A 14,666-nucleotide genomic window follows, 5' to 3' on the forward strand; every position below is an offset into this window, starting at 1 on the left:
ATAAGTCACACTTTTTAAACAAAAATTATTATGAAAAGATATTTTCGACATCTTTATTAGAATAGTTACCTTTCTAATTAAGATTACGCATTAGGAGTTAGTTACTTACTTAACCCTATAAATAAATAAATAATAAAGAGAAATTTTGGTGGTTTTATACTAAGTGTTAATTCTTGTGTGTTTCTCAATAAATATATGTACTAATATTTCTTTTTTCTTTTCTGATAAATATGTGTACTAACAATCAGTTGGTAGACACATAATTTTCTTGTATACTCAGGACTGGAAAAAATTCGAGCTGAGTCTGACCAAGTTTGGCTCACGAAAATTGAGTTTGACTCACGACTCGATTCATTAATAATTAAATTTATTTCTTAAGTTTAAGTTCGACTCACCGAAAATTCACGAGTTAGCTCGAGCTCACAATCTGGCTCAAATAACAGAACATAATCTATAATTCTATATCGATAAATCATAACTTATATATATTAAAAATTATTTAAACAGATCAATTTTATATATTGACTATCTATGAATTATAAATTTTTTATTCATGTCCTACATCAAAATTATATATAAAAAATAACTATAATATATATATATAAAATTGAGTCAACTCACGAACTAATGAGTTGAGCTAATCCAAACTCAAGTTTAACTCATTTAATTTAGGAATAAGTATTGTTTTGGTCCCTAACGTTGAGGGTCAGAATCGAAACCGTCCCTGATGTAATTTTTGACTTAAAATCGTCTTTAATGTTGCATTTCATTTTAAAATCGTCCTTTCTAATAAAATTTTTTAATTTATTCCTAAACTACCCATACTATATTTAAAAAAATTATAAAATTAAAAAAAAAAAAGAAAACGCGTTTGGGTGGGGAGAGGGGAGGGAAAGGGGGAAGGGGGACGGCGACGGCGGCTCTGTGGTGGTGGTGATGGAGGGAGAGGGGAGGGGAAGTGGAAGAAGCCAGAGAAGAAGAGGAAGGGGACGCGGGTTCGGGGTGGGGGGAAGGGGAAAGGACGCGGGGTGGGGGTGGGGGAAGGGGAAAGGGGGGAGGGGGGACGGCGACGACGGCTCTGTGGTGGTGGTGATGGAGGAGAGGGGAGGGGAAGTGGAAGAAGCCAGAGAAGAAGAGGAAAGGGACACAGGTTCGGAGTGGGGAGAAGGGAAAAGGACGCGGGGTGGGGTGGGGGAAGGGGAGGGGGACGGCGGCCGCCTCGCAGCCTCGCCGTCTCTGCCTCGCCGCCTCCGCCTTTCTGTTTCCTGCTTTCTTGCTTCTGCTTTCTTGTTTTCTGTTTCTGCTTCTTGGTTTGGTGTTGTTTGGTGTTGTTGCTGTTGTTTGGTGTTTTTGGTGTTGGTGGTTGGTGTTGGTGGTGGTGTTTGTGTTTGTGTTGGTGGTGGTGGTTGTGGTGGTAGTGGTTGTGGTGTTGGTGTTGGTGGTGGTGGTGGTGGTGGTGGTGGTGGTGGTGGTGGTGGAGAAGGTAATTTGTGTTGGTAGTGGTGAGGGTATTTTTATCCAAAAAAATTAAAAGGACGATTTTAATACGAAAAAAAATGTTAAAGATGATTTTAAATCCAAAATTACAATGGGGACGGTTTCGATTCGGACCCTCAATTTTATGCTCAAACTCAACTTACTAGCTCACGAGTTCAGCTTATCAAACTATTAACGAGTCGAACTCAGGCTGACTCATAAATTAGCTTAACTCAATTCCAATCCTACTTAGACTACTAAAAGGAGTTCTATGTTGTACACTTGTAACCCATTGGATCACTCTATTTAGATACTGTTATAGTATAGTAGTACATTTGATTTTGAAAATAATTTTGAGACAGCAGATCTAAGGAACCAAGCTCACTGTGAATTATTTGAGATAACTTATCCTTAGATTTTTCCAGTAAAATAGAGGGATTCATGTATATTGATGCAGGAGCAAGTGTCCTATTAGAATATAAAATTATTTTGATTAGTATATAATAATAATAATATTTATTTGCTTTTATTATATTATGTTAATCTAATTATATAAATTATTATAAAATTATTTTATTAAATTTGACTTTACTAATATATGTCGTGTTAAATTAATCTCAAATTAAATAAAATTGTCTTATTAAATTTTAAAAAGAAAAGCTAATAGAAACATTAAATTTATATAGACTACCTAACAAAAAATAATTAGAAAAGTGAGAAGTCAAAAATCAAGATATCCTAATATATAGTTTGGCTGACTGAAATTTTTCTAGATTCGTTGTGGATATAACATTACTCATAAAGTCAAATGTGGGATAAGAAGAGATTAATACAAGCAATAAAGAGAACACTTATTTCAACCAAAAAAAAAAAAAGGAGGACAAATGAAATTTAGGCAGAAGGAAGAAAGGGTAGCAAAAAGTCACCCAAATAAAATCTATTACTTTTTTTTATTAGGAGCTTGATAGCCATGGAAACTATTAACAACAAAAGTGGCCCTTCAAGCATCAAAGAATGGATATGTGTACTATGTGGTGGTACTTCTCTTTTGGCTGCTACCATGGTCAATCTCCTCTATCTTAAAATCTAGAAGTTCCATGGAACAACCATATACACTCTCTCTCGTTTTCACACACAAGATTAAATCTTGTATAAAATATTAAAATGACAACTTTTCTATACATGCTTCAGAAAAAGAACAAAAGGAAAAAAAAAATCTCACAGCATGGTAGTGAATAGTGATCTTCCTGAGTTTGGAAGAACTCTCCTAGAAAGAGGCACTCCACAAAACATTCTCACCTTCTCCACACCTTCTATGTACCTCTTTCATCCGATCCGCAGACCTGCAGATTCCACTGCAGCTCCAATCGAACGAAGCGACGCAAATGTTGCCTGCCTGAGCCTTCCATTCACAGTCTGCAAGAGTTACCAACTCGAGGATTTTACATTGTTCACATAAATCATATTACAAGGTAGTCAAAAATTGATCTAAAATCGCGATCTAGCCCACGATGCTTGCAATGCAAGGAGACTTGTTTTCTAAGATTTGAGGTTAACATAATTTATAGTCTTTGCTGGAAAAGTATTCACCTGGAGGAGTGCCACAGCAGAGTCTTCGATCATCGATATGCTCCACATCGAGTCCAATAAACCATGATCCAAGCGACACATCCTCATTGGCATACTTGTGAAGAACATTCCTAAAACATACACAACCTTAGCTACCTTTGTTCTTTAAATTGATTTCATCTGTAATTGATTCTGTTTTTCGGTTCCTCGACGAGGCGAATTAGGACTTACTGGTTAATTGAAATGTAAGTAGCCAAATCGTTTGAAATGGCATACAACTGCCCTGTGGCGTGACGAAAGTACTTGTTTCCATTCTCACCGAACTTCCAATATTCCGGTTCGTGGTACCTTACTCCTCTGAGCAACAATATAGGTAGGTAAGAAACTAAAATTCGAAGAGTCTCTACTCCTTCATTCAACAAACAAAGCATAAAAAGAAAAGTAATTCTCACTTTTGAGATAGTACAGGTCCAGATTTCATGCATCCAATGTATACCCTCTGTTTTGATCGGTGTCTAGCTAGAGTATCTCCCAGTGTTGCTGAAAAAAGATTGAATAGCATATTAAGGGTAACATACTATGGAAACTAAACCAAGGTCTGGAATTCGGCACAGGTTGAAGATGTTTAGGAGAGAATATTCAAGTAGTTTAGGCTTCAAGTAATAGCAAAATGCCAACTCTTAACATAAACTTAGAGATTATCACAGTAAATTGTATCTTTAAATACCTATATTTACATGAACATCATCATCGACTTTGACATAGAAGTCAGCATCCCATAAGTTAACAGCAGTCGAAAAGTATGTCTTTGTCTTTGCCGACAATTCAAGGTATCCTTCCACATGATTCTGCATGGACAAAGCATAAGGACTTGAAAACCAGTGGCATCTCTCATTTCCCCTTCAAAAACCATAACCTTATCAAGAGGTTCTAAACGATCGCATTTGTAAAATTACCAGCCTCAAGAAATCTCCATGCTTTCTGTCCTCTGCTTCAATAGCTCTATCCAGGATACCCCCTGATGTAGCACTATATAAAGGATAAAAAAAGTGTCAATTTATAATTCGGTCGACAATGTTCATGAACTCTCTAAGTGGTAATACACTACAGAAAATAGAACTATAATTCTGAAGAATGAAGACTAAAATGCAAGATGAAAATGATCCACTTTCTTTTTTAGACTATTCGAAATTGGAATAAGACAAAAGGATTGGAAGATTGACTATTATATATCTACCTGTGACCAATTACAAAGCGCATAATAATGCCCTTCTCCTCCAGCCTTTTCCTTTTCTCACCTATTTTCCATGTTATCCAAAAAACCAATCATCATAATCCATAACCAAAACACTGAACAGAATAACATAAAATCCTAAACAGACACTAGGAAAATCAAAACAAGTTATGAACCTTGTGGCATCCAGGTGGCACGAACCGAGTCTCTTCTTTTCCGGCTGCTGAATGCAGTGTTAATACCTACAACCATTAGGTACTTTCGCTTCCCGGATGATTCGGACATCCTGATATCGTCTGGAACAGGAGCGCCACTTCTTATTGATTCTTGAGCAGCCCTTGCAGCAGCCAATTCCATCTCCAAATTTGAAATAGTCTTGTCCAAATTTCTACATCCATAACAAATCCCCATAAGTATAACATCCAAAATACCAAAACAATTATTAGACTTAAAATAGTAACACATATATGACTTACTGCAAGGAACCATGACCCTTGAAAGCTTCCTTATAAATATCTTGAGTCTCTTGCAACTAAAAAGCAAAGCCAACATACATAAATATGAGAAAAAGGTTATCGAAAGATATACTCTCTAAGATGACAATAGCATGGCTGTCGAAATTAATCAAGTATATAATATGAAATTAATCCTCACAATTCTCGAATTGCAACCCTCCGAAACTACATTCAATTTTTCGGATTCTGTCGATGTTGATCGCGCAAGTCCTTTCGGTTCAGGAACAGTCCACATCCTATTGTGAAAAAAAAAAAACATCTTCAATCACAAAAGCACCACAAATAACTTCTCTTACCTTTTTCCATGTCAATGTTTTCACTTTTCACATACAAATCTGATATTCATATCCTTAATAACTTAACAAAGTGGATAAGAAAATAAATGAAACATGTTTGAAGATTTCGGGAGCTACTGATTCTTAACCAAAGCCAAAAAAACTACAACTATACAAGAATTTATTTTCACTAAAAATAAATAAATGGAAGATAAAGAGCAGAGGAAGAGATGCTATTACTTATTAGACGTTCATTAAGTCTTAAAAAGTCAACTATGAACTATCCGAGATAAAGAGAACAATAATGGGAATCTTACACCGAAAATTGGGATTCTTTAGAATAATTCATGACAATTGAATTCAGATCTAATTATGTAAATCAACTTCTTCTATGAGCTTTAGAAGAATGAACATAAGAATGTAAGATAAAATACTAAAATGGGGGAAAATTGACTAAGCAATGAATTAACTAAGAACTTCAAAACCATAAATTGACCAATTATAGAAACAAATTGGTGCCACAGAGATCTAAGAATACTAAATATTAAAAAAATATATATTTAACAAATAAACAAATACTGAAAATACATATAAACCATTGGAGAATATAGCTTGAAACTCAGCGAATTCAAGAAGTAATTAAATTAAAATTACCATATTTTCAGTAATATAAAAAATGTGGACTAAACAGTGAAGAATACATTATTAGAGAGAGGGAGAGGGAGAGAGAGAAGAAAGAACCTGTTTGTGAAGAGCATCCCAGCACAGAAACTTGCGACACAAAGCAAAAGTGCCCATCTTTGAGTTACAATGCTTCTAGAAGGAAGAAACTCTCCCCTGTTTTTCCAACTCATTCTAATTTTGGGTCTTTTCTTTTCCTCTTCTTTAATTGTGAAACTAACTAGCTTCAATTTTAGGAGCTTGAAGAGGAAAAACCCATGTACAAAACGAAGAAAAGGGAGCAACTTTGAAAGAAAGCGAGGTGGTCCTTCCGAAGAAGAAGAAGATACGAGAGAGATAGAGAGAGAGAGAGAATGAGAACAGAGATGCTGTGTATTTTTATAATTATTTTTATTTTTTTTAACTTGTTTTGGTGGTTGGATTGTTGCTTTTATTTATTTGATGCTGTGTTTCGGTGTGTTTTGTGTGTGATGTGAATTTTATTTTCTTTCTCTCTTTCATTCTGTGTTAAGGGAAGGGAACGTTGAACAGAGGTGAAGAGAGAGAGACTGCTTAACTGACCAGGCATTTCATTTTACCAAACTGTCCTTGTCTTTCTTTAATGGGATACACTAACTGTAACTGTTTCCTCTTCTCATTTACCTTTATGCCCTTTTTCCCTCCATCCCTTCCTTAAACCAAATCCCCCTCTCTAATCTAATCTTTTAGATGTGTTTCTGTGGTCAATTAGCCTGCATTCACAATGAGAGATTGATTGATCAGGACAAAATGATACTTAAAATTCAAATATTAATGTTTTTTCTTTTACAATGTATTTTAGTACTAACGAGACTAAGTTGGATTGGTCTAATAATTAATTTACTAATCTGTTTAAATAAATATCGAAATTTAAATTTTGTTTTGTGCATGCAGCAACTAATTAACTAACGATAAATTATTCAGACTTGTCAAGTTAAGAAATTCTATGAAAAACTAAAAAAAAAAAAATTTAGTATTAACATGTTTTTTTTAATTCTATTTCAATATCATTCAGAATAATAGTCAATGGCTATCTATATACAAAATTATGTTATTTTTTAGAAAAATTGTGTTTAGTCATGATAAATTGTATGTTATAAGTTTGATAATCATATTATCTATACATACAAAATCAACTATGCATCAAATAAATTATTGAAATATAATATATATTAAAATATAAAATATATATTAAAAATAATTAAAATAATATATTTATATATAAATATATAATAAATAATTTTTGTATGTACATAGTATTTGTAAATTTAAATATAACAAATAGGAGAGTAAATAGAATAATAAATTTACGAATGATAATGTATACAAAAAGTGTATAATTTTTTGCATAAAAATATTATTGTATGCTAAATTTTCATGCGTGGGTTACAGCTTAGTACATATTATAATAAATAAAATAAAAAAATTAATTATTTTTTCATAAAAGAGATTTTAACTTTATTTTTAAGGATACGATTTTTTTGTTTAGAATAACAGCAAATTTGTGATACTTCCAGTTAATTTTATATAAATTTATATAAAATTCGTGAGAAATGCGACGAAGTTGCTGTTATTTCTAAAAAAAATTATATTCTTAAAAATAAAGTTGGGATCTCTTTTATAGAGAAATAATTAATTTTTTTATTTTATTTACGAAAAAAATCTTCATAAGTGGATGGGTTTTGTTGAATTGTCGGTGGACGAAAGCACGTGGTCTGATGGGAGAATGAACCCTCTTTTAAACAATGGTCACGTGACATGTTGATAGGGCTAGTGTTCCCTTAAAAAACAATGAGCAATTATTATCACATAGAAAACAATAATGTTAATTATACGTTAAAATTAATTATTAGTGTAAAATATATATTAAAATATAAAATATATATTAAAAAATATATACAATAGTTTATTTTGATAAATAAATAATTTTTTAATAGAAAATAATAAAAAAATTTCAACAATAGAATATAAAAAATAAAAATATATATATTTTATTTTAATTATATTTTTATAATTAATAATGTAAAAAAAACTATACTTAATTAAGCTTTTTATTGTAAATTTTAGATTTTAATATGTTAAATTAATGTCATTTTTTTTAATAAATATAGCCTAGTTTTGTTTTTATTTGTCTTTTTCTTGTCCTTTTTGTCGAAACAAAATTCTCACTGCAACAAATTTTAATAAACTACAAATAAATTGAAAAAAACGAAAGTTGAAACTTTTTCCATATATTAAAAAAAAAGTTTTACTTAGAAATATGGCGACACATATTCGATTTGATACTTGACGAAAATATCCTGAATTGAACCCTATATATCATGTCACTACATGTATACGAATGATATAGTTGAGGACCTTTGAGTTTTCTAGGTATGCAATATACAATGGTGACATTAAATTAAGGATAAATAATATTACTTTGTCTTTAATGTTTATAATTTTTTTAAAAATAATTTTAACGTTTAATTTTATTTAATCGTATCTTTAATATTTTTTATTTGTATTAAAATTATTTTTAAAAATCTTAAATTTTGTCTTTAATATTTTAAGTGGAGTTAACATTTAAAAATAATTTTGACATAAATAAAAAATATTAAAAATAAAATTAAATATAATTAAATATTTAAAATTTTTTTAAAAAAATCATAAATATTAAAGCCAAAAAGTATGTTTATCCAAAAATTAAAATTATAAATTATTAGGATATTGTGCTATTTTGAACTTTTCATGCAAGAGAAAAACTCAAAATAATCCTAACAATTATCTTGAAAGACAACGAAATTTTTAATAAAAAAAAAATTAATCCGATCTCTAATAATTATCTCGAAAGAAGAACGAGACTTCTGTGTCAAAAAAAAGTTAATATTATTTTTTTTTTTGGCACAGAATCCAAAAATAATCAAGAATCGAATTAGGTTTTTTTTTTTTTTTTTCTTGGGAGCCTTCAGGTGGCTATTCACTCTTGATGCAAATGCATGAGATTGGAATGTAGCAATGCATGTGATGCAAAGCATGAAAGCACGTTGAGACAGTTCAGGGTTGTGAAGAATTCCACGTGTTTCCATTATTCAAACTTTTTAGTTCATCCTTGACCTTCACATCTTCCATCTATTTAAATTCTCTTTGAAGGGAACATAAAAATTAAATAATAAATAATAAATAATATTATGTGTATTATTTTTTTATATATTATTTTTTGTTTACCTTTTTAATATTAAACGTGAATAGTAATAAATGAGAGAACAAAAAAAATTATCTTTTATACCATAAAAAAATACACACATTTTAAATAAAATATATACAAAAAAGTGATTTAATCATCATTTTTCTGTAAAACATTGGTCTAGGAATATTTTGATACAGGGAGAAACATTCTAAAACTGAATGATGGAAAAATCCAACATGTTTGTCGAGTTGGCATAATCATTAACGTATTTTTCACAATTTAAAAATTTATTTGTTGATTCAAGTCCATGTGGCCATGCTCTTGCATCATGCAATAATTGAGTAAATATTGACACTTCACATAATAATATAATTAAAGAGAAAATGATCAGTTACATCATGTTGCATTTGTCATTATTACTTATTAGCAAGGATGAGAACATAATTAGCTATTTTAATTTAAGATAGATTAAATTATGATAACACTCACCTATAATAATTTGGATAAAAAACGCAAACAAGCCAAAGGAAGAACAATTTGACACAAATAAGCCAAAGCAAAATCTGATTCATCAATCAACCAAATTACATTTCTATGTAGTTCGAACAAATATGGTTCGAACTCACTTTGCAAGTAATTCGAACCAAATAGGTTCGAATTACACATATACCACATAGCCACATAATTCGAACCAATTTGGTTCGAAGTCTACCTTCATAATTCAAATCAAATAGGTTCGAATTACACTGAAGAAATAGTCACCAAGTAATTCCAACTAACATGGTTCAAATTACTCAGAATTCGGTCCACACAGTAATTTAAGTTACGAACATAGTTTCTGCATCATGTCTTAACAAAACTCGTACAGTTATTTATTCCGGTGTGCATTAGACATACATTTCATTTAAAACTGCGGAGACAGAACATATTCATTAACTAAAATCCCATTCAAAGTACATCGCACTAACGTTAACAAATTCTATCAGTCACCAACTACAAGTAAGAAAACCGATAATAGTGAAATCTAAACGCGAAATTGAAATAACAAAAGTACCAAAGCCACCAATACACCTAATTATGTCCCCGTGTGTGCTCTGCTCCTCCGAGCTGTGGACAACTCCAACGTGTGTGGCCGGGCTGCCGACAAAGCCCACATCTCTTTGGCCGATTCGGATCTGCCTCGTCCATATTGGTCCGACCCTCTCTCGCACGCCTCTTATTGGGGTCAGGGATGACAGTCGGCCCGTCATATGGTGGCCAGAAACCCTCCGGAATGGGAGGTGTGAAACCCATCTGATACACACTGAAGACCGAACTAAGACGATACACCTGGTGGACGTAAGGCTCCCATGTAAGCCGTGAGTAGGCACAGCATGCCAGTGCATGGAGACACAGGAAATGAAGTGCCTGGAAGTATCCGCCGTCACATGTGTGAGATGCAAGCGAGACTCTGTAGCTACCCAGTGAGAAAGAATCAGTCGGAGTTGTCTCTGCGACGGTGAACTCGGAGTTATCCCTGTCGTACACAGTAACCGTGAAGCACCTAGCCGTCTTCAAGTTGGCCTCTATACACTTCACCAAGTGCTGACTAAATTGTTGTCCGGTTCCCATCTACGCCTAAGCCTCTCTCCCTTTGCGAACAAATAATTCGGCCAACCTTCCGTATGTTGCCTTCACTAGCGAGCACACAGGAAGGTTTCGGACACCCTTGAGGATCGAGTTCACACACTCAGATATATTCGTCGTCATGTGTCCGAATCTACGTCCCTCATCACAATGTTGTGTCCACAACGAATACTCAATCTGGTTCGCCCAGTCACACATCGTCGGGTCTTCGGATCTAAAAATATCAAACCAGTAATGGAACTCGACCTCGGTCTTAGTGTACGCCGCATTCACAAGTAGCCTCCTTGCGTCTTTGCCCTTGAAGGTGAGGGCAAAATTTGCCGCAACATGTCGAATGCAGAATGCCCGGTATGCAGACGGAGGTAACCAGCCTCCGTCAGGAGCCTCAAGCGCGGCCTTGATGCCGTTATGCCTGTCCGAGATAACCAGCAGACCCGGCTGCGGTGTCACATGCTCACGCAGGTGGGAGAGAAAGAAGGACCACGACTCGGTATTCTCACCCTCGACTAATGCGAATGCAACAGGGAGTATGTTGGAGTTCCCGTCCTGTGCAATCGCGACAAGCAGCGTTCCCCCATACTTGCCATACAGATGGGTGCCGTCAATACTAACTAGGGGCTTGCAATGACGGAATGCCTCGATGCATGGTGGAAACGTCCAGAATAGTCTGTGAAAATAAGTTCGAGACTCGTCCAACTGTCCACCGACACGAACAGGGCTCGTCCTTAGCACTGCAACAATACCAGGCATCGTCAACTGGACTCCTAAAATCCACCTTGGGAGCTCGTTGTACGACTCATCCCAGTCACCATAGATGAGAGCAACAGCCTTCTGCTTCGCCAACCAGACCCTTCTGTAAGTCGGGCTAAACCCAAAGTGTGCGGCGGTGGCATTTAGGAGCACCTTGATGCTGACGGATGCATCAGCCCTAACCATTGGCATAATGAATACCGATATCACATGGTAATCCAAACTCCTGTGGTCGCTGAAAATGGAGGTGGCGAGACAAGTATGCGGTCCGTTGTAACGTTTGACCTCCCAAATCCCCTTGCGCTGTCGAAGACTAAGCCGAATCAACCATGTGCACCCATTGCCGAACTCAGAACACTTGCCCACATACCGGCGATAGTCAGACTCCACGACCTTGTACTTTACCCCTCGTCGGATGCTGTAAGTCTTGACACTTAACAGGGCCTCTTCTTTATCCGGAAATTGCTGACCAGCCTGAAACTCTGTCAGACCTGCAGACCCTTCAGCATCTCTAGCGCCAAATCCAGCCGGCTGCCCAGGAACCCCCTCCTGCCTCATGGCATCCAAGTCCAAAGAGGAAAAATGTGGAGGGTACTGCTGCGTGCTAGAGCTAGAACTGCCGCCCGCCCCAGCAAGCTCACTTGCTCCAACATCATCACCACTGTCATCAGTAATCATATCCGGCTCGACATCATCATCCTCTGGATCATCCAAGAATCCATCTCCAACCCCAGCCGATGCAGCACACTGTAAAGAGGTCCGCAGATATTCCCCTTCGCCGACCTCGTCGCCTACACTGCCGTTGAGATCAACAACGAACGAAGGGGAGGCGACAGGTTGGACGGGTGGCTCGTACGCAGGGACGGAGGAAGATGCAACGGCAGGTCTGGAGCTAGAACCAGCTACCGTGGCTAACGTGGTGGTATTCCGGTTCGAACCCCCGGAGCTGGACACCGCGTCAACCAACTTTGCCAACAGTTCTGGTGTCCTCACCTCTGAAAACTGCCGGCGACAATGAAACATGACCTGCAAGTCCTCATCACTCCCGATCGTGAAACATTCGTACTTTACGGTTTCTTGGAGCACCGTGATTAGAAATCGATAAAAAAACTTCTTAACCCGTTTCACACCTTCCAGATCTAGTTTCAGCAGTACAGAGCTAACAAGGTCCTCATACGTCGTCGTAGGCCTGATGATAATACAGAGAGGATCCTTATCAGTGAACTTCACACCGGAACGAGTTTTCCTCTTAATGGATCCTCTGTGGTGAACCAACACTGCGAAACTCTCCTCACTAGCCATGTTACCCCCTCTAATGATAGCAACTCACGTTCACACCATATATATAGAGCTCTGGTCCTTACTAATTCAAACCAAGCTGGTTCGAATTACTTGAGGAGTGTAATTCGAACCTATTTGGTTCGAATTATGAAGGTAGAGTTCGAACCAAATTGGTTTGAATTATGTGGCTATGTGGTATATGTGTAATTCGAACCATATTAGTTCGAACTACATAAAAATGTGCTTTGGTTGATTGATAAATCAGATTTTGCTTTAACTTATTTGTGTCAAATTGTTCTCCCTTTGGCTTGTTTACGTTTTTTACCCTTATTTTTATATACAATTAGTAATTAAAAATTATAAAATAATAATTTAATTAAATATATTAAATTATTTAATTATTTTTATTTATCAACTTTATATAAAAATAATTACATATAAATTTTTACTTTAAACTAAATCCAATATTTGTAGTCAAAAGCTTAGAAATTAGAAGATCTGCCCTTCAAGCAATAGACCCACATACCACACTACCAATAAATGAATTATTATTATTATTATTTTTTTCACTTCAACGAAAGAAGAAAAACAAAAATCAAGGAGACTGTTCAATTGAGTAATTCTATCCAATTATTTAAGAGAATAATTTTAATAAGGTGATTATTCAAATTCAATAAATATTATATTTATATATATATATAATAGTTAAAAATTAATAAATAATTAATTTGATATATTTTACTAAACTGTTTAATATAATATGTATTGATGGTATTTTATTTATTATATTCACATTTATATCATATAGGTTCATATGATGAATAATCACCTTAAAAATAAAACAACTTTCACAATAATAATCACACTAAAAGATATTGAATAATTGCCATAAATGATATAAGGATAGTTCTACCCTAAAAGGAATGGTAGAGGACTATTTAATATGATGGGCTAAACATGTGGTGTATGTGTGGAAGTAGTTAGACAAAAAATGTGTGAGTTGCTTCCAATCCAAATAGGATTCTTGATTTAGATGGATCACTTTTAAAGCACTATTGCTAGCTACTGCCCTTTCTTTGATTCTTTCGTGAAGCAACACAAAGCTGCCATACCAACTGTATATAGTTTGGTGACTTTTGTTGAAGGTTCTTTAATTTGTTACATACACAAGTTTGAAATGCCTTGCCTCACACTCACATACACTCATCACTGTAGTTCTGGTCAAGGGTATATTCTTTCTTTCTCAACAACAGTCAAAGGTTGAGTAAGTAACTTCTACAGGTATAGACATTTATGGCTGGTAGTTGAGAAGAAATTTAGGGTTTGAAATTTATATAAGAATTTTTACATTATTTTAATCATAATATGAGGTGAATATTATAAAGTATTAAGGCATGCAAAAAAAAGTTGGATGATCAATCATTAATACTGTAATTATGAAAAGGATTATTTTGGTTGATTATTAAAATATAATTATAAAAGAAGTAACAATATGTTCAAAATGAATGTGTACAAGTTTAATAAATATCAAGTTGTTAATAAGTTTTTAATAGTTGTCAAATAGTCTTTATTTAATTTTAATTATAAATTAATCTTTCTACTGTTTTACTAAAATAATCATTCTTATATGTTATATAATTATTGTAGATGCATTAGAGTATACAAATCGATCTAAGTTGTAAAATGATGCAAAAATGAAGAGGAAGACTATGCTATTTCAAAAGAAGTGTGGCAAAATAATCACGATAGATTGTAATTTTCAAGAGTTAAGAGTCGCAGTGGCCTCAAGGTTCTAATTCTTGACGAAGACGGCAATCCAAAGTCATCAACAACAAATCCATGTTCAAATAATTTTTTAATAATATTTTTATTTTAATAACATGTTATGATTACACTTTTGTACAAATATTTACTGTAGATATAACTAATTTATCTATAACTATACTTTCATATTTGAAATGAAATGTGTAACAAGAAGCACAACATCATATGCCAATTGCTTTTCTGATGAGGTTAATAAAATACTAGGTTGTCGATAAATTTTTATTAGCCTTTTGATATAAAATTTAGTG

The 14,666-nt window shown here is 34.2% G+C and overlaps 1 protein-coding gene across 1 annotated transcript; it reads right to left on the bottom strand.

Moving 5' to 3' along the window:
* Window positions 1-2,366: 2,366 nt before the first annotated feature.
* LOC112737526 (probable beta-1,3-galactosyltransferase 2) lies at window positions 2,367-6,321 on the bottom strand. Its single transcript, XM_025787463.2, has 11 exons — window positions 5,811-6,321; window positions 4,934-5,030; window positions 4,756-4,811; window positions 4,456-4,667; window positions 4,283-4,343; window positions 4,002-4,074; window positions 3,773-3,893; window positions 3,498-3,585; window positions 3,277-3,402; window positions 3,067-3,176; window positions 2,367-2,892 (listed from the first exon to the last, which is right to left on the bottom strand). The coding sequence occupies exons 1-11, from the start codon at window positions 5,921-5,923 to the stop codon at window positions 2,744-2,746; spliced, it is 1,206 nt and encodes a 401-aa protein (XP_025643248.1). The 5' UTR covers window positions 5,924-6,321; the 3' UTR covers window positions 2,367-2,743.
* Between the last annotated feature and the right edge of the window lie 8,345 nt (window positions 6,322-14,666).

The sequence above is a fragment of the Arachis hypogaea genome, chromosome 13, assembly GCF_003086295.3.
Source record: "Arachis hypogaea cultivar Tifrunner chromosome 13, arahy.Tifrunner.gnm2.J5K5, whole genome shotgun sequence".
Taxonomy (NCBI): domain Eukaryota; kingdom Viridiplantae; phylum Streptophyta; class Magnoliopsida; order Fabales; family Fabaceae; genus Arachis; species Arachis hypogaea.

Bases quoted from the DNA above. Each gene is read 5' to 3' on its own strand.
- LOC112737526 (XM_025787463.2), bottom strand. From the start codon at position 5,923: ATGAGTTGGAAAAACAGGGGAGAGTTTCTTCCTTCTAGAAGCATTGTA. The intron at 5,031-5,810 runs GTTCTTTCTTCT...TTTTCACAATAG, and splicing joins GGGATGCTCTTCACAAACAG to GATGTGGACTGTTCCTGAAC. The intron at 3,177-3,276 runs GTAAGTCCTAAT...TGTATGTTTTAG, and splicing joins ACTTACATTTCAATTAACCA to GAATGTTCTTCACAAGTATG.